Raw genomic sequence first — 21381 nt, forward strand, 5'->3', positions numbered from 1 at the left:
TGGAATTGAAAGAGTGCAGCTAATCCTCCTCCTCGACCTGTGCTTTCGAGCATTCTGACAGTTACTGTGACCGGGGGTGGTGATTCATTTAAACTAACATATTCATCCTGCTGTAACCAGGTTTCTGTAAGGCAGAATAAATCAATACGTTGATCAATTATTAAATCATTTACTAACGGGACTTGGAAGAGGAGAGACCTAATGTTTAACAATCCACATTTAATTGTTTTATTTTTGGTGCAGTTGATGAAGCTGTATATTATTGTTTTGAATTTTTATGCTTAAATAGCTTTTTGCCTGATTTTAGCTTTGTTTTTGGTGGTCCTGGAAGCAGGCACCGCTCTATGGGGATGGGGTTTTTGGGGGGGATGGCAGGAGGAGAGAAGCTGCAGAGAGGCGTGTAAGACTGCAACTCTGCTTCCTGGTCTCAACCCTGGGTAGTCAGGTTTTAGGAGGGTTAATAAATTTGGCCAGATTTCTAGAAATGAGAGCTGCTCCATCCAAAGTGGGATGGATGGCCGTCTCTCCTAACAAGACCAGGTTTTCCCAGAAATTGCCAATTATCTATGAAGCCCACGTCATTTTTTGGACACCACTCAGACAGCCAGCGTTCAAGGAGAACATGCGGCTAAACATGTCGCTCCTGGTCTGATTGGGGAGGGGCCCAGAGAAAACTACAGAGTCCGACATCGTTTTTGCAAAGTTACACACCGAGTCAATATTAATTTTAGTGACCTCCGATTGGCGTAACCGGGTGTCATTACTGCCGACGTGAATAACGATCTTACCAAATCTACGATTAGCCTTAGCCAGCAGTTTCAAATTTCCATGAATGTCGCCTGCTCTGGCCCCTGGAAGACATTTGACTATGGTCGCCGGTGTCTCTAGCTTCACGTTTCTCAAAACAGAGTCGCCAATAACCAGAGTTTGTTCTTCGGCGGGTGTGTCGCCGAGTGGAGAAAAACGGTTAGAGACGTGAACAGGTTGGTGGTGTACCCGGGGCTTCTGCTTAGGACTACGCTTCCTCCTCACCGTCACCCAGCTGGCCTGTTTTCCCTGCTGCTCGGGATCTGCTGGGGGGGAGCTAACGGCGGCTAAGCTACCATGGTCCGCACCCGCTACAGGGGCCTGGCTAGATGTAGGATTTTCCAGGGTGCGGAGCCGAGTCTCCAATTCAGAAAGCCTGGCCTCCAGAGCTACAAACAGACTACATTTATTACAAGTACCGTTACTGCTAAAGGAGGCCGAGGAGTAACTAACATGTGACACCCAGAGCAGGAAAGTGCAGGAGAGACAGGAGAAAGAAGCCATGCTGGTAGTGAGTCGGCTAAGGGCTAAGCTATCAGCTGAGCTAAGCTAGCGAATTTCTAAAACAAATAAAGTGAGTAATGTGAATACAGGTGATTCAGCAAAGAGTATGCTATTTAAAGTAGGTGAAGATTACACCTAAAATATGTTATTATCCAGATAAATCGAGTTATACAGATATAACAGCTAACAGGACAGCAAAACACTGTGCTCCGAAACAGGAACAGGAAGTGATACAATACCGCAGTGAGAGCCAACACCAAGTGGCTCCACTGCGGTAGTGGTTACAGTGTTGTTTCGTGGTGCAAGATGTGCGGCTGAGATCTTAGTCAGAAAAGAAGGTGGTTCTGTTTACAGTCACTTCTGCTAACTCATTTTCACAGTCACAGTGCCGTTTGTGTTTGTTCCTCATTTTATATACATTTTGAACACTTCTTAAAAAACTCATATCTTGCAGATCATACTTCATAACCATCACTCTACGGACCTTGTCAGAATGTAAGTTCATGTCTTTAATATGGCACAAATATCAGAGTTTTAACCAAAGACGACATGATTTTTATTAATTCTTTGATTCACTGCTGCTGAGAGTAACCGTCATATTTTTCAAAGTCTGGACAAAACTAAAGAAAAGGTAAAATTTCCACTGGAAGAAGCTGAGGGGTTATCTTTTTCTAAATTTTGAGACATTAATTTACTGTGTTCAGCAGATTTTTCCTCCTCAGTGTTTCAGAAACACAAATTGTGTTTATTTCAAAACATTACAATAAAATACACAATTTATTTCAAACTTCTTCACTGTCACTTTCCACCATAACAACCTTTCACTGATAATGGTGAACAAATAATCATGTAAATTGTTTCATGTGTAAACTTCAGATTTCTTTAAACGTCACGTTTTTGCAACAAAGTGGCTGCAACCTGAGCCTGATTCTCATTAGTTCTCTGCTGCAGGGTGAGTGCAAGAAAATCAACATCTGCTTTTTATAAACAATATTATGTTATTATTATTATTAATAAAATATACTGTAGCTAATTTAAAACATTTTACATGTTAGTATATCAGTGTCTATGATATCACTGCTTAAAATGAAAGATGCAGCAAACAAGTGAGCCTGTCCATTATTAGTATTTACCTGTAATATTTATTAGTATCTGAATTTAACACATTAATGCCTTTTTTAAGAGTTATAATTTTGGAGAAAAACAACAGGGATAAAAGCTGTTGCTGTAAATTACAGTTTTTCATTTCTTCTTTATAAATCATTGTGTTGTGTTTCAGGTGGTCTGTGTGGATCGTTCGGAGTCACAATGCCACAGAGTATAAAGGCTTTGAGTGGATCCTGTGTGACCATCCCCTGCTCCTTTGATGTAGAAACCAAACATGACAACGACTTAAATGATCAGTGTGTAGCATATTGGCACAATATACTTTCATTTACCAGTGCAAATGTAAAACTAATTGCAGCTAAAGAAATGACAGGAGACTTAACAAAGAAAAACTGCACCACAACTTTCAACACTGCAAGTCTTGCTCAAAGCAGTAAATACTACTTCAGAGTGCACTGTGAAAATGATCTGAAATACACTTTTAATCAAGCTGTAGATATTTCAATCACAGGTAAGTTTTTATATCCATTTCCAGATGATTCATGAACAAATGACACTTGTGGAGCTGCTCTGACTTTATTCTGAATTCACTTGATTTACAAAGCATAAAAACCCTGAAAGGAATTGCTGCTCATTTGTTTATTGTCTTCCCACCAGCTGCTCCTCCCTCACTGACTCTGACTCCATCCACACTGAAGGTGAAGGAGGGAACCTCAGTGAGTCTGAGGTGCTCTGCTCCAGCTCCATGTTGGTCTCATCCTCCAGCTCTGACCTGGACCCCTGACCTGGGTCAGAGTCAGGAGACACTGCAGGAGAATCAGGACAAAACTAAAGTCAAGACCTCTGTTGTGAATTTCACTGCTTCTCACCTCCATCATGGAAAGAAGATCTCCTGTACTGCAGTCTACAGGAAACAAGATGGCAGCTCTGATGCTGCTAATGAAGCAAGTTTAACTCCTGTTATTTCATGTGAGTTTGTTCTCTTCTAAAATGAAATGTTACTGCTACTGACTGACTTTTCTTTACTTGGTTTAAATTAGATGAAAACAATTACTCAGTTAAATAATTGTTTTCGTTATTATGCTATTATAATATCTTTGGGTTAGTAAAATATAATGGAGGCTTTAAAAGTTTGGACTTAATGATATATTTGCAAACTTTTCTTTTCAAGTAATTACTGATTGCTTTGCATGATTATCTTAATCATCTAAGTGAACAACAGGTCATCCTGACAGGATCTAAAATGTCTGCTAATACTGTACATACGTAGTTCTGTTATAAACTTCTCCAGGAACTCTCTGACTCTCTACTGACTTATATTTAAACAAAATCACATCTAGTGAATCACATTTCACAGCTGATTAAAGTGTAACCTACAGTTTTTCTTTCACATCATATTATTGTGTACTTTTCACACATTATTGTGTTTTTTTAGTTCACACATGAGCTTGCGTAACCTTTAGATGCTGAAACATGAAAGCAGACTTGCAGACAAATGTTGCCTTTGTCACTTGGGTTTGTGGTCTGCAGTGAGTTGTTCCACTAACAGTACAGTCAGAGTGCAAAAGGAGCTGTGCTCTTTTTCTTACACAATATTACATTTTAAAAAATTATCTTCGTGTATTTTTTAAATTTTGCTGTGGATATCACAGACGAACACTATTTCCACCCAGAGATGTCAGAATTTCAGTCAGTCCCTCTGGTCCACAACCAGAGAACAGAACATTAACTCTGACATGCAGCAGTAATGCTAACCCAGCAGTAAGGAACTACAGCTGGTACAGAGCTGATGGAGACCAGGAGACTTTAACTTGAACTGGATCTATTTTAAATATTGAAGTCAACAGTCATTTTTTCTGCAAGGCTGAAAATGAGATTGGAGGTGGACATTCCAGCAACATGAAAATAGATGTTCAGTGTAAATGTCACATTTCATATCTCTTTTACATATCCTGAAATTTACACACTTTTTGAATAGTCATCAATAGAAATACAATTTTTTTTGGGGGGGGGGTTGTAAAGGAACAAAAAAGTGTCAGCATTCCTAAACTGCTATCCTAGCTAATATATACAACACAAATGATGTTACTATTTCAACCAGACTAACACAGCACATCATCATTTATAAGAAAACAACTTAAATAAGAGACACATTCCTCAAAATGACCTGAACATACTTCATAGGATTGTGTATTGGCCTCTACAGAATGTAAATCTGATTCTGTCAGGGATCCTGTGCAGAGATGGACTCTGAAGGCAGACTGGAAAAAACAAAACAAAAGAAAAAAAAACTTTGCTTAAGCTGAAGCAGGAGCCAAACAAAACAAACACACACACTGGCAGAATTGATGGGGGACGCACATATTTAAATATTAAAACCTTACTTGACTGACTTTGAAATTTGAAAATTAGTTTGAAGTCAGTGAAATATGTCAGTGATAAAGTATCCCGTGTTCATAAAGGATTTCACTTTGACTCATGACCATCTTCACTCACAACTTTTTATCAATTGTTTTGTCCTTAAGTATTTTCAGGAATTTTTGTTAAATTTATTCCCCGTGCCTTTGACTGACTCCTCTCTCTCTCTCTCTCTCTCTCTTTCAATGACAGTTCCTCCACAGATCCTGCTCTCATCTGATTGTGTCAAATCTTCAGGTCAGGTCAACTGTTCCTGTGAGACTGTGGGAAACCCTCATCCCACTGTGCAGTGGTATTTGAATGGGCTACCTGTCAATCAGTCTGGCAAATCTGAAATATTCAGTGAAACTCAAAACAGCACAGTTCTGAGGAGCTTCTTCACTCTGAATCAGCCACATAAGAGGGATGTTTCCACCCTGCACTGTCGCAGCTTCAACTCTCTGGGATCTGCCACTCAGCGATTTTCTTTAAACACCTCTGCAGAACATCAAGGTCTGTCATTTGTGCACTTGTAAATATAACTGGTTAACCTGCATGCATGCTGCAGTGGAGACCAAGGCTATCTGAAACCTTAGTCAGTGGTATAATGTACTTTATAGCGTGTCAGCCTGAGCACGTGACTGACATGAAAGGGTCTGGAAAGGCATAGAGAACATTATGCTGCCTGTAAAATTGTTCAGCCTGAACGGTTTGGAGTTGTGTCAGCGATGGTCTGGGGAGGCATATCCATGGAGGGACACGCAGACGTGTACAGGTTAGGAAGCGACACCCTGACTGCCGTTAGGTACTGGGATAAAATCCTTGGACACATAGTCAGACCCTGTGCTGGTGCAGTGGGTCCTGGGTTCTTCCTGGTGCACAATAATGTGACAAGCGTCTGCAGGCAGTTCATGAGGATGAAGGAACTGATACCACTGACTGGCTCCCATGCTAGCCTGACCTAAATCTTATCTGGGACATTATGTTTTGGTTCATCTGACACTGTCAGGTTGCACCACACACTGTCCAGGAGCTCAGTGAAACCCTGGTCTAGTTCTGGTTGTCAGGCATGTATACAAGCATGTAGGGGCCAAACAAACTCCTGAGTACCATTTTGAGTTGCTGAAATATAATTAGGCAAAATATACCAGGCTGTCACATCATTTTTTTTCACCTGGATTTCAGGGTGTATCTGAATTCAGCCATCTGTAGGTTGATAATTTTTGGTTCCATCAAACGGTCTGTCATCCTTGCTTACACGTTGCCCAGTCCATGTCAGTGTAGATATCCAGCATGATTTTGTTTTGCCTTTGACATCTGATGTGTTTTCAGTGTGTTACTTTAAGCTTTTGAGCAGTATATACAAGTTAGATCCTAGCCAAGTTGAATTCTTTACAAAAACCTTTTTTTTTTATCCAGTTCTGTATCCAGTGATCATCTCCACTCTTGCAGCGTTACTGCTAGTACTAATATGTGTTCTGCTGTTTGTTATCAGGTATGTAGACAACTTAAGACTCAAACTTTTTAAGCAAATTTGCACAATTTACTTGGCCAGCTTTTCAATCTCTGACTGAATACAGATAATTACTGTGTTTGTTTGGGCCTTCATCCATCAGAAAAAATAATGCATGGATTTAACATATTCCTCTGAGTTCAGTTCTTGTTAGTTTTAGTTACTGTTGACATGCAGGTGGTTTCTAATTAGTTCCCTTTTGTCCCTTGGTGTCCCACTTTCATCCACTTTTGTCTTTCAGTGGGTCCCTGCGCAGTCCTTTTGTTCTCTCCTATGTCAGTTAACCCTTGTTTCCTGTTCAGTTGTCTTCCTGTTTCATAACTGTTGTTTCTGTGGCTTGTGTTGTGTTTACTTCCCCTGCCTCTCTAGGTCTGGAGTTTAGAGCCGTACTTCCCATCTGTTATCTCTCCTCCCATATGTATATTGTCTCTGTCTCCTGCTATTTTTCTTGCATCTTCCCTCAGTGCTGTGTGCTCCAGTGTTCCATGTTTTACCGTGATCCTAGTTTGCATTCTTGGTTCCGGCCCAGCTCTGTTGTATTTTGTGTTTTTGGAAAAGTCTTCAGTCTTCTTTTCAGATCACGTTTTGTCAAAAAGCCAAAAGCCTGCACTTTGCAGTACAGTAATAACAAGTGCAAACTTCTTAAAATGCATTTTAAAAGAACAAAGAAAACAAAATGAATATATACAAAATACAATTTTGTTCCCTTAAAACTAAATACTGCCCAGAGAGTGAGCTGCCTTGGAGCAGGTTGGGAGTGCTTCTTATTTTAACACGTTTTCATTATCAAGTCTTTTGTCTGTTAATATTCAGTAATGCTTTACAGCTGAATTATTGCTTGCTAGGTGAAAGCTAATCTATCATAACCCACCTTTGTAGAGGTGGTTGATCTGATGACACTGTGTTTCAGCGGCTCTTGTGAATTCATCCTGTGAACAGTGACAAATCAATGTATGAATTATAATCATACATGCTTGATGTTGTATTTATTTTTTCAGGGCTCAGAAGAATCACTGTAAACCTAAAGGTCAGTTATCAGATGAAAACCGCACAATTGCGTCAAGTCACCCTCAAACAAGAAAAAAAATGAGGTACTTTGACTTTCTTTTGCCAAAGTCTGATTCTTTTAAATTATACAGGGAGGAGTAGATTATCTTTACCATTGATACTGTCTATGTAATTGTAGGCACCAAACACAACAGACGAGTGTATTTATGCAAACACTGATGGGCTGAGAGGGGCTGAACATGCCTACCCTGCAACCATTGCTGAGCCAAGCAACACCAACTTTCCAGGTTTTGGGCCAAACAATGCAGAAGGAGGAAGTGAAAACTCAGGGAAAAAGGGGACATGTGTGAAGTGATTTACTCTGATGTGAACTGGAAGACCAAGAGCAAGAAAAAGAAGAAAAAAACCTCCGTGACGCGTGGCAGTTCTTATCTGGAAGAGGAGAACAGCATGGAGGGGGGAATTAACAGGAATTTTGTCAGCAATGCACTAGAGATGGGAAGCCTGTATGATGAAAGTGGAGCCTAAAAATGTGAGCAAGGAAGTGGAGTGTCACTATGCTCAAGTGAAATTTAAAAAAGAGAGTGCTATTCAAAAATAGATATACGGTACTGTGAAAAGGTATTTGCCCCCCTTCCTGGTTTCTTTTTTGCACATTTGTCACACTTACATGTTAATATTAGACAAAGATAAATGCAAAATACAGTTTTTATATGATTGTCTTATTTATTAAGGGGGGAAAAAAACTATCCAAGAAAATAAGAAATCAGGAAGCTGGAAAATGCTTTTTTCACAGCACTGTTCTCTGAATGTCTTCAGTCAAACGAGGACATTCAGAAACACAATTACATTCCCTTTATTTGGGTCACAAGCTTGTCGGGCACAGTATTTAATGTTCGAAACAGTCAAAAACTGGTTCACCACCACCACAGCTGACACACCTAAAATTCTGAGTGCTTCAGACCAGTCTCTCTGATATCATGAAGTAATTTGAAAGGCTGGTCAAAGGGGAACTGTCGGAAACGGTTATCATTAGCCAGCAACATACAGACTGTACTCTGAGCAGTAGTCTGAGTGTTAGTCTAGTATTATATGTGGTGTGAAAAAGCCTTCCTGTGGTTGATGGTGCAAAGCAAGCATTAAAATGCAGAGCTTAGAAACCAACAGGAAATACTGTATTTCCTGTGTATTTTATATATACTCTGTGCTCTAGCCATTTCTGACCAAATTTGTCAAATACAATGAATATTTTTGTTTTTTGAAACCTTCAGTTATGAAAATCTGTAAGATGATAAAAAGCACAATGTTTGCAGATCACTCAGAAGTTGTAGAATATCGTTGCTTGGTAACTGAACATCAGTAACAACAAACACCTGAGTCTTATTATTATGATGATGATGATGATGATGCAGTTTCTTCTCTATTTTAACTTACAGTCTTTCTTTTGCATGCCTTGACGTGAATGTGCTTATACTTTCTCAAACATTTTAACATTGATATTTTGACATGTAATTGTAGGAAAATAAGAATTATTAATATTAGTTGTGTATCCAATTACACACTGTGTATTTACAAGATATTCATATATTTACAGTTGTAACGAAGAGGGTTTTCGTTACTCGTTTATATTATGTGTATGGTTTTGGGTAGTAAATGTTGGGACACCTTTTGCACTTTAGTAGCACTTGGCACTTTTTGACATACACTCAAAAAATAAGGACTCCTAAATATTTATTCTTTATTAAGTATTTTAATAATTGATATTGTTCTGTCTTCCAGGCACGTGAGCAGTTACTCGGTGTGTGGCAGGCAGATGCTGCAAAATAAAAAATTAGTGTTAGCCATAATTATAATTGACCTGTGGTTAAGAAAAGTGTGTGTGTTTAACTTATACAGATATAGTGCAAGTGGTTTGTGGTGTAGCAATCACTCACCTGTTTCTTCCTTTGTCCTTCCAGGGTGTTTCAGGCAAATGTGTCCCCGGGGGTCTGAACACTATTTAAAGTTTCCAGGAGAGACCAAGGAGGAAATTAGGTGGGGGAGTTGTTTGGGATTTTTGAGGTATAGGTTTAGGTGTTTTGTAGGGGTATCTGGTTTTATTGTAGATATTGGGTTATGGAGATGTTGGGGTGATGGTTTTAATTGTAAATGTTGTTGTTTGACTGTTTGTATTTTATTGTTGTTAAAATGTGTGGTACTCCTGCAAGTTGTGGAGCAAGGTGTGGCTCATCAGCAGCTGTGTATAAAGGGGTTTTGTCTTTTGATGGTTGGGGCTCTTCTCTCTTTTGTACTTGGTTGGGTTGCTGGAAAGGTCACACCTGCTTCACAGGGCAATGGAGTTAATTGTCTAAATTGAGCTTGAGAAATAAAATGGAAAATGGGGTATAAAAACAAAGTCTGCCTCCCATGATTTAAAGCCTTGCCGCTCAGGTTCATCTTGGCGTTACAACAGTATTTTGATATTATGACATCCAGATATGACAATTATGAAAAGTACTAAGATGATTAAGAGTCAGCTGTGCCTGATTTAATTTTCTATCTTGTTGTAGGCTATATTTATATTAAACAATGTGTAAGTGATTAATGTTTCTTTTCTTAGTGGGGTTTTTTTAAAAAGTAGTTTGGAAAACATTTTAAAAATGAAGTACCTTGTGATCTTAGTTTGTTGTGTTTTTTTTGTTTTTCTTTGTTTTTTTTGGATTTATCTTTTTTATGTGTTTGGTACTTTTGAGATCCTCGTGGGGTTTCTTTCATTTTCTTCATCTCTCAGTAGGTATTGACTTACTACCAAAGACTATATGGGAGTGACCGACTGGCAGATATGTAGTTGGTCTTGCTCTTTTCTATACCACTGTCCTCTATTTCCAGAGACAACTTGACATCATTCCACTGAGTGGCTGTTGTTAATTGCACAGCATTTTGCATTGTGTGCCAAAAATTCATCTGTTTCATGCTCCATCACCTGGTTTGAATTCTGAAGGCTCACTGTCATTTCTTTCTTAGTGTAGTTTTTAGTTAAATAATGAATAAACAAAGACTGAATACATAATTTTAATACAGGACAGAAAAAAAACAATGCATTTGTTTTGGAGGAGCTAGTTGCAGATTTCTTCCATGCATGCTTACTAGTGTGTCTGCATTAAAGGTGTAGTGTGAGGAGTATTATCAGCAGAGCAGTTGAAGCAGCTTCAGCGCTCTGCTTCTGAATTTAATGTTCAACAACTCATGAAGTGAACTAGAAATTTGGAGAAATGCAACAGAGCCTCTCTTTCAGGGTTTCTCATTCTTCAGCCTGACTGCCTTAAATGAGCTCAGCAAGTTTCCTGTTTGAGGCTGAATAGCGCAGAGGGTTGTAGAGGGATTAGGTTGTGGTAAAAAGGTGGACTTAAGCAATGAAGCAGACTAAGAGCCTTCGCAGAGACACTGAAGCAGCAGCTCGACTGCCCTGGTACGTTTCTGTACTTGCTTTCTGAAGAACTGATTATTTATTTAAAGTTCAAGCTTTGTTGTACTTTAGTCAACCTGGAAGTATTTGAGGACTCTAGTATGGGGAAAACCAACTACAACACTAAACACCTGCTCAGCAGCTGTTTTTTGTGTTGTGATCTAATATAAAAACATTTTTACAGCTACTGTGTTTCAGAAATTAAAAGGTAAAGGTGGACTCCCTGGACGCTGTAAACTACTGTTTTCATGGAGGCTGTTCATCTCTTTACACTGCTGAGCTTGATTACTGGTAATAATGACCTGCTTCTATCTCTGGTTCTGTTGCTGAGTAACATTTTTAATAGATAATACAGTATAATAACAATTAGTGTCATCTGAAAATGACTAAAATGCCAGATGAATGGGAGAAAACAAACAAAAGAAAACAAAAACAGCATCAAAATTGCATAGTTCAAAGTATTACTGTATTATCTTCCTGTAGCAATGTTTTTGGTCTCTTTGATAACCTGAATTGAAGTCCTAATTGTGTAACCATATCAATTTAATCTTTAGTAATACTTTAATCAATTAAAGTAATGTATATATTTTAGAATTTGTATTTTACAGGAAAACAAAATATCCTATAACTTCTTTACCATCATGCAGCAGGTTCCTTTCTGAGATGTCACTGGTGGTGGTTGTTATTTTTATGCTGCTGATGCCTCTAGATGCTGCAGCAAACCTGAGCTTTAGTGGTTAGCCAGCTTTCACAATAGCATCTCTCTGTGCATCAGAGTTTCCAGCTGTGTGTCACATATTTTATTTTATTATTCATCACCAAAGATATGATTACAGTGCACATAAACTGCAGCATTTATGGTATTCTAATGTTTACCATCTTCTCTAATACATTTTCACTCACCCCTTTGAGGCATCTCAGTTCTCCAGCAGGTGAAATGCTGGAGCATTAGGGTACCCGAAACAGTTACTGCTGTGGAAGGGAGCTGTGTTGTGGTGCCATGTCAGACAGAACCTCATCAACGAGTCATCTGGTACAAGTACGATAATATGAAGTATCCTGTTGTTTATGATGGACTTCATCCTCATAAAGTGGAACGCCAGTTCAGAGGACGCACCAAAGTATTGGGCGAAGCTGCAGAGGGAAACTGCACCCTGATGATTGATGATGTGAGCGGAGCTGACAACCACCTACGCGTTTATGTGTTGATCGATCCAGACTCTCAGACAACTCAGAAATTCTATAATCAAACTGTAACTATCCTTGTTGGTAAGTGAATATTGGTAGACTTCCATGTTGCCTTTATTCTGAGACCTTTCAGGAGTTTGATAAAAAATTTAAAAAATCAGAAAACCTAAAAAACAGTAAAGAAATAATTTGGAAAACTTAAAATGTTATTTCAGCATCCTGTAGGTTTACATACTGTATACTTAAAGATGTACTTTCACAATATTAAATTGATGACTTTACTGCGACTGCATCAAAATTCACCTTACATAAACTGTGTTTGTTGTAATGTAAAAGGAAAACCTAATAGCATTTTGTCATACAGTATGCATGTTATTTACACAGTTGTAAATGTAATGATAGCCTTCTACATACAATTTCTTTATATTGCACTTTTTTTGGACTTCTAGACAGAAGCGCTCCCATAATCTCCCTTCAGAGGCAATTAGTGGAAGGGGATATTTTCCTGGCTGACTGCAGTATTTCCTACTCTTGCCCTCACTTACCTCCATCACTTCAGTGGAACTTGAACACGTTTCCAGAAAGCTACACTTCAGTGGATTCCAGCATGGAAGTGCAGGGGCAATGGTTCTACCAAAAGACACTGCGTGGACTAGCAACCCATCTAATGCATAACAGTGGGATTAGCTGTTCTGCAAAGTTCAGAACCTTTACAACGGATAGTCAACGTATGACTCTTGACATTTCATGTAAGTAAAACAACATGTCTGTTCAAAATACAGTAAATAGCAGTAGTACATTTATTTCACTTAAAGTGCATTCCTACATCCACAGACAAGCCAGTCACTGTGACTCTGGAAATGGAAAAGAAAGATGTGGTGGAAGGTGGCAGCATCACCATTGACTGTGCTGCCAATAGTAACCCTCCGCCACACACATACTCGTGGTTTATAAGGCAGTTAGACCAGAATAAGAAGTTAGATTCAACTCAGAGTAAAATGTCCTTCAACAACATTACACGAGATACATCTCTGTCCTGCATGGCTCTCAATGACCTTGGAGAGCAGCAGTCCATCTGGGTGGATCTGGATGTTCAGTGTAAAAAAATAATCCTACCTTGTACTAGAAATTAGTTTGGTAAACTATGCTTCCCATAATTAATACTAATGTGAACTGTGGCTATGTCACAGCATTAGCTGTTTGTGTGATCCTCTGCTGATAAATTGATTTGACAAAGGTCATCACTTGCTACATTTTCCAGTTACCAAATATGTTCATGCAGTAATAGCTGCCATTTAAGGAAATTATAGTTCTGTGGGAGATGTTACTGCATCTCCAGTGGGATTGTTTACATGCATGATCACTTAACAATGTAATCTATAATATTTCATTAACTTACTGTTGTTAAGCGTTGTAGGACATTTATATTTATCGTATATTTGTTTATCTGCTATTTTTTTTTGTTTTGCATTAGAAAATTTTAAGCTTCTAAAACCTCAACACTCCTACTGGCTAAGACGCATTTGACTAACTTTTATCTCTACCAGAAGCTAGTCTTTAGCTATCGTATCGTCTGTCAGATACATCATGCAGTGTCTTCTGAGAATTTTTTTTAACAAATAAATGTTAAATAAATCTCAAGTATTAATATTTGTCTTTGGTCTTTTTAGATCCCCCGGTAATCCTACCTGAGTCCTTGTGCCACCTGAAGGGAAATGTTCTGAGGTGTGTCTGTTCAGTTGAGGCATCCCCTAATGCTTCTATAGACTGGATTATTGATGGAAATTACACTCTTTTGTCTTCATTCGCCTCTGCATTCACTAATAAGAAACATGCAGTGTCTGTGGAAATACAGATTCCAGCTAAAACCCAGACCAATGTATCTTGCACAGCCACGAACCGACTCGGAAGTTACACTAAACAGATGTCTACAGAGTCAGGGTCATGTAAGTCAAGCTCAAGATAAAGACTGTGTGTGTGTGTGTGTGTGTGGACATGTACATATAGGGATACATTTTTACTTAATAAGTTTTGTTTGTTTTGCAGTCTCTTGGCTCCTGTGGTTCATTCTCCTGGGAATCGCTTTGCTGTTTGGATGTGCTGTCTTCATTTACAGAAAATATCCCAGGTTGGTGATTTGTAAATTTTTGTTAAATACTTGTCAAACATGTATCTTACTTTTGCTAAATTCAAAACAAACTTTACATTTCTTTTTAGGTCACAAAATTTTGAGAATGATATTAAACAAGAACAGAGATACAGCGTTTGTCAGAGGTAAAGAAAACTATCATTCTTATTTATTAGCTACTTAAGTTATATTGATATGACAGTATGCAATAAGTGAAGTGAAAGAAAATATGAGCCTGTCTTATTGGAACAGTCTCTTCTGTAAGACATTAAATATGTGTACAAAAATCGAAGAAATATTGTTGTGGGGAAGAAGAAATAAGATGGGGTATATCTAAATGAGCAGAGATGTTTAAAGTTTCTGGGTGACTCTTGATAGATCACAAAATAAAGACACACCATCAGGCCTACAGAGACCTGACAGAAGCCTGGAGATGGAAAGACTTTCTTGTGTTTATGACAATGATTTCCTGGAAGAAATTGAAAGTTTAGAGAGACCTCACCAGCACCAGAACAGTGCAACACCTCTCCAAAGCAAAAGTGACATGCAACCAGTGGCAAAGGTCAGGGGAGTTTCATCACAAACCATCATTCATTTCAAGCATAAAACCAAAGGCAATGGGTCAGAATGGAAGTTGATGTAGTCCTTGTCACCACAGAATCAAATGACTCAAATCTGACTGTATACTCTTTACTGCTGGACAACTGGATATTTTCTGACATTTTTTTTATTCATCAAACATCTAAAAATATTAAAACCATACATTTGACTTCCCACAGGGTCTGCATTGCAACATGGAGCTCTATCTAAACTGCTAACCAGAGGAAATTGGCTGCTGTCTTGCATAGTAGGTTCCATACAACTGTGCGTCCAGCCAAAATAGCTGGAGCAGTACAGTCTTCTTATTGGTGCATGTCAGTGCAATATTTTTGCACTCTACAGCTTTCTTTTTCATAGTTCTGTTAGACTTGTGTGTGGTTTTGCAAAAGCACCAGTGATATTTTTCAACATATATGTGTCTATCTTTATTTCCGCTTGCAGTGTTAACTGTTATTAATGCTAACAGGGTTCCTACAAATGGGATTGTGCTGTCACGAATGGTAGCACTGTTAAAAAATCTGTCAGAGAACTTCAGATCGCGGTTTCACAACTTCAAAATCCCACAGCAACTGCTACTGTTTGTGCGCAACCCGTTCGCCGTTGCTGTCACCGGGAGCTGCCCAGCAGATGCAATAAACGCTGTGCCTGCTATCAGCGAGGGCGCTTTCCAGCTGGAACTGGTCCAGATGCAGGCTAATGATGTCCTAAAAGCCAAGTTCAGAGAGAGAGACTGTGTGAATTTGGGCACACTCTGTTCATCAGTATCCGAACTCTAAAAGACTCGCTATATACATTTTGACAATGTTCGGATCCACTTACATATGCGAGTCGGGGTTTTCAGTGATGAATCTAATTAAGGACAAAAAGCGCAATAGCCTCACCGACTCACATCTCAACCAGTGCTTGCATATTGCCTTGACCTCTCAGAAACCAAACTTCAGTAAGCTCTCAAAGGAAATGAGATGTGTTACCTCACATTAAGCATGTAGTCAATAACTAATAGTATGTGATGCATGAAGAGGTTAAAACATAAACATCTGATTACATACCTGTGCTGTCTGTTCCAAACTTTAAAATAACTGAAATATAGTAAAGCAGCTTTTTATTTTAATTGTATTTCTGAACTATTCCAACATTTGGTGGCTTGCACTGTGCAGTTATGTGTTTAATATATTTTATAAACAGCTTTCACACCAAAAGAGCTGAAACATGTTCATTCATGCCTAAGAATTGTTAATAATCATTTTCATTTTTGAATTTGTCCAATATTTGCCTGCATAATAGGAAACGATCCAGCTATGCTGTTCAAGATGGTTCAAAATATATCTTGCTGAATTGCAGTGGAGCTAATAAAATGCATCAAAATATGAGCACAAGCTATCAGTCTTTTTTAAAGTTTGCTCATTTTATATGAATGTAGTTTAATGACTGGCCCTCGGCCACTTCTCATTTTCCAAATGTGGCCCTCGGCTAGATCAAGTTGAGTATCCCTGGTGTACATGCTCATACTTTTCATGTTCATACTTTTCAGTTGGCCAATATTTCTCAAAAATTCCTTTTTTTGTATTGGTCTTAAGTAATATTCTAATTTTCTGAGATACTGAATTTGGGGTTTTCATTAGTTGTCAGATATAATCATCAAAATTAAAAGAAATAAACATTTGAAATATATCAATCTGTGTGGAATGAATGAATATAATATACAAGTTTAACTTTTTGAATGGAATTACTGAAATAAATCAACATTTTCATGATATTCTTATTTTATGACCAGCCTAAATTAACAGAGAGCCGATTATCTGGACAAAAGCCAACTGCAGTTTTGCATTTTAGTTAATATTAACTCAGCGACGGCTGCTATAGCTCATTAGAATGTGTGTGTCAGTTAGATAAAAACATGTCATATCATTTTTATATCAGCTCGTCTTCAAACTCACAAGTTATAAACCTGGAAGTCTTTGATGAAAGACAGCTGAGTTAGGCCCAGCATTTTGGAAATCTTCTACTGCTCGGTAAGTAAATTATTTACTTTATCAAACAAAATGTATACAAGATCCTTCTTTGTAAGTCATCAGCAGTTACATTTATAAATAATTATATCCATATTGTTATGAAATTGAATTATAAACACAAGTGAGGTTTTTAACTTATCGATTGATGAAAAATCATCATGAAAATTTAATTTCTAAAAAATCAAGTCTTTTATGTAACACTTTAACTGTAATAGAAGTCTAAATGTATGATGTAAGTAAACCTACAGGACCTGTTAATGTGTGATTCATTGCAGGTTCCAGTTGTGTTTCAGTGGTGGTTTATTGTCTTAAACTTTAAGATAATATGAAGGGGAAAAAAGCTAAGCTGCTTCCTTCTTTACGCAACATGCATGCACACAAAGTTTTTCAGAGTATAAATATATAAAATAATTTTTACATTTTGTCGGTCTAACCGCAAAAATTCTAATCAATATGTGTGTGTGGTTTTTTAAAATTTTTTGTTTGTTTCAGGTTCACAATGGAGTTCATAGTGAGCAGTGAGGTCATTCTCTCAGTTTACATTATTTCCTTCCTGATCGGCTTCCCCTGCAATCTCATCGCTCTCTGTGCATTTAGTGTGAAGATCCACTCAAAGCCACTTCTATCAGACATCCTGCTGCTCAATCTGACCGTCTCCGACCTGCTCTTCTTGATCATCCTGCCTCTCAAGATGTACGAGGCCGCATCTGGTATGAAATGGAATCTGCCAAACTTCATGTGCTCCATCACTTCCTTCATCTTTTTCTCCACAATCTACACCAGCTCCTTCCTGCTGATGGCAGTCAGCGTGGTCCGCTACATAGGAGTAGCATACCCTATCACCTATCATCAGCTGCATAAACCCGTGTATGCAATTGTTATTAGCTCTGTTATTTGGCTGATCTCAGCAGCACACTGCAGCATCACTTTCATCATCCAACACCACCCATCTCTGGCCAGCAAAAACTCCAGTGTATGCTATGAACACTTTACAGAGAAGCAGTTGGGGGTCCTACTGCCTCTACGTGTGGAGTTTTTCTTTGTACTCTGCCTCATACCTCTTCTAATTTGTATTTACTGCTACTTGCGCTGCATCTTGATTCTGTACAGCCGCCCCAATATATCCCAGATGCAGAAACAGAAGGCCATGGGCATGGCTTTGGGGACTCTTGCTGTGTTCCTCATTTGTGTTCTGCCGTACAATTTATCTCATATAGTGGGTTATTTCCAGGGAAACAGTCCGGAGTGGAGATACTACACACTGCTGCTTAGCTGTTTCAACACCTGTATTGATCCCATCATCTTCTATTTTTCCTCCTCCACCTTCCGATTCTCAAGTGAAAAGTTCATTTTCAGGGAGTGGTGGCTCATTGTTTCAAAATTGCAAGGGAAGGTCACCACCTCTAGCTAAGAGTACAGAAATAGTACATAGTTTCATTTCTATTATTTACTGTAAAAAAACAGATATAATATCAGAAATGTAATCCCATAATCAGCACCATCTGACACCTTTAACATATCCAAGCTTACTGCTGATGATGATCTAATGTTATTCATTAAGAATGTGTACTCCGACTCAGGCTATTTTTCCCATTTTTTACCACAAGCAAAGACATGTTTGATACATGATTGATTTCAATACGTTATTGTTTTATTATTCTATAGAGGTGAAAATTATAAAATGTAAAATGAGCCATGCAGCTCTGTTATATTACTTCCTCTTTTCTTTAATTTGGATTAGCCACTCTTCTGCACTCATGCATTCTGTGAAAGAACTATGCTGTTAATTACCAAAACCAATATTTTTATGCACACACATTAAGTATGAAATGATGACACAAGACACATTTTTGGTAAATTAAATATTTGTTGAGAGGGCAACTTTAAAAGTATTCATATGGCAGAATTTTATTTCTGATTCAAAGGAATTTAAAGAAAAAAGCATTGTAATTTGGGAACAGTCACTATTTTACTGGATTTTTAAAAGCTGTTTCATATAATAGCTGATTTTCTTTACTATCACCATGATACAGTAATATATTGTAGCATACATTAACTGCACTCATTTATATAACCTAGTATGCAAAACTCACAAGAAGGTCATATGTAAATGCAATGATCAGTTTAGTGGTATACTACAGTTTTGTTTTGTTTTTTGGTCACAATGAGGCTAAACATTAATGTATATAAGTATATATCACACAACAATTTCTGTTGTGAAGTACGTTTTCCACTGGCCCTGAACTTTGTTTAAACTTTGTATTATTGCAAATGCAGTGCGTCATACATTGTGAATCTGCAGTCCAAAAGAATACATTAATTTGGTTATTGAATCATAAAAGCATGCCTGCCATCCCGGTATTCCGAGTTAAAGGTGAGATGATGACGAACAACATGTCAAATGCATGACAGCAAAATTTGGTGTTCTGCAGGGTTCCAAGCTTTTATCAAAAAAGTCAACAAAGAAAGCATTTGATGTAAGTGGAATTGTGTTGTTGTTACACTAAGTGAAACTGTGACACCTTGTTCAGTTTGGTAAAATTTTCTCAAATCCTTTTGCAAGTCCAGTTGCAAACATTTAATTTGCATTCCTGGGCTTCTGCAAGATTCATAAAAAACAAAAGTTTACCAAAAATAAAATAGAAATTTTAATGTAAGTGGAACCGTTTTTCTTGTTCAAAATACATTAAATGGCAGAATCACAAAGTCCAAAACACCACACTGGTCTTCTGAGCTAATTTATTTAAATTTACTTTACTCCGTTTTTACATTTGCAAACATTTTATTTGAATCTATGACACATGATATGGTAACAGTATATGGCACATCACAGTGCTATTGGATGTGAAAGAGCATACCCCTAGATAAGATAAGATTACTTTATTGTCACTGTACACTCAGCAAAATTTCCATTGCAACCACCGTGTTAAAAAAAATACACAGTAAGTTAAAGTAGATCTAGTGGTACATTGGTAAGAAACTAATTGCCAAATGATTCTAAACTCTAAAGTCATGAATGCTCTGATGGCTCAATACTGGCTGAGTTCCAAACCTCCTCTGACATTAAGATCAGAAAAAAACTGTGTTTTATGGCATGGGTTTCTGCGGCCAGACAGCTACTGTACGTGTAATGTTTACAGTGCTGTGCAAACATCTTGAGTCACCCCTCATTTCTTTACATTTTGCTTCCAAGGGGCTAGGCTTTCTTTTTCTTTTCTTTTTTTTAAAGTGGCCTTGAGCGATAGTTCTCCAGGTTTTCTGTGTCATGGTCTCATCTATGCTCTCAGATTCCAACCTGCCATCTTTCTGTTCTCCTCTACATTCTCGGTCACTCTTTTCTCTGGTTCTTGTACATGTGTTTGTCCACATGAGTATTAAGTCTCCTCCCAGAAGAATGTGTAACATTCTGAAGGTCTTTCGAAGTTTTTCCTTGGACATTCGTTGCTTTTTTCACTTTTTCAGTCCAGTCCTTGTACCTCACCATTTCAGAGAAAAGTTTTGTTTTTGTTTGTCTTTTAAGCCACTTAAGATTCACCTATGAATATTTCAGTCTCAAAAACTCTTGATTCAATGGATTAAACTGTATTATGTGTACACATAATAGACAACTTAGCAAGGAACCATTTTAAATTTGTATCTTCAAGCTTGTCACACAAACGGTCATTGATCGGCTGAGTAAAACATCACGGCCATGTCACAAGATATGACAGTGAAGGAAAGCTTCTTCGTGGTTCAGAGGTCGCTCAGCGTGTTTGCTAAGCTTTATAAATGCATTGGTCAGAGTGAAGATGTGAAAATGATTGTGGAACTAGTCAGAATTAGCCCGTGAAAACGTAATAAATGTCAGTCTTTTTTTTAAAACAATTATTTTTGAAATAATAGAAAATAAAGCCAAATGCTACATCAGCTTCTAGCTTTGTTTGACAGTGTGTAGAACAACCCTGATGACACGAACTCCCAGAATGCTTAAAAGTCAACCAAACATGCAAACTTTTTTTTCCAGGGGTGGCAAAAAAATTAAACTGAGCCCAAAGACAGCTGTGTGATTATCACAATAAAAATAGCAGTCATTTCTCAGTATATTTTTTATAAATTGCTTTATTTCCATCCATCCATAAGAAAATGGATAGCTGGATGGTTGGATGGAAACTGGTTTATTGTGTGTTCCACTGAATTACTCAGCAACTGAAACAGCCTCACAAATGTTAACATAGAGAAAACAGTCTTTGTTGAAACACTCTGTTCACTACAGTCACAGATTGCTGTCTTCCTCCCAAAAAATTACTGATAGTCAGGTATAATCAGTAGCTATGTTTGGACTTGTGCAGGGCTTGTTTGTCATCGTTTTATAGAACAGCATTAGAACAGCAAGTGGCCATAACCAAATTGTCCAGCAGGTGTCACTGTGGCGTTTCAGATCGTTTCGAAGCGTCGATACATTTCGGGCACAAATGCTTAGAACGCTTTAAGTGTTTCACAAAGCCTCGCTTTGCCCATCTGAGTACGACCACAAAGACAGCAACAATTTATTAAAAGGCGGGCTTTTATTCCAGAGGAGTGATGAGGAAATGGGAAGCAGGTGTGCAGTCTGTGGTAGAAAGTATCAAAAAGCCAAATGACAGAACAGCATGCCAGGGTACTGCCCAAACTCCACCTGAGAGCATGAGAAAGC

At 38.1% G+C, this 21381-nt stretch overlaps 1 protein-coding gene and 2 pseudogenes across 1 annotated transcript; all 3 read left to right on the forward strand.

Moving 5' to 3' along the window:
* Window positions 1-2589: 2589 nt before the first annotated feature.
* Window positions 2590-9916, forward strand: LOC115794705 (sialic acid-binding Ig-like lectin 7; annotated as a pseudogene).
* Window positions 9917-11638: 1722 nt separating this feature from the next.
* On the forward strand, window positions 11639-15144 carry LOC115793979 (myelin-associated glycoprotein-like; annotated as a pseudogene).
* A 2064-nt stretch (window positions 15145-17208) lies between these two features.
* Window positions 17209-18120, forward strand: LOC115793980 (free fatty acid receptor 3-like). Its single transcript, XM_030749203.1, has one exon. It carries the CDS (start codon window positions 17209-17211, stop codon window positions 18118-18120), a length of 912 nt encoding a protein of 303 aa, XP_030605063.1.
* The last annotated feature ends 3261 nt before the right edge of the window (window positions 18121-21381 follow it).

This window comes from Archocentrus centrarchus, chromosome 16 (assembly GCF_007364275.1).
Source record: "Archocentrus centrarchus isolate MPI-CPG fArcCen1 chromosome 16, fArcCen1, whole genome shotgun sequence".
NCBI lineage: Eukaryota > Metazoa > Chordata > Actinopteri > Cichliformes > Cichlidae > Archocentrus > Archocentrus centrarchus.

Excerpts from the sequence above, each read along its gene's own strand:
- LOC115793980 (XM_030749203.1), top strand. The coding sequence starts at position 17,209 with ATGGAGTTCATAGTGAGCAGTGAGGTCATTCTCTCAGTTTACATTATT.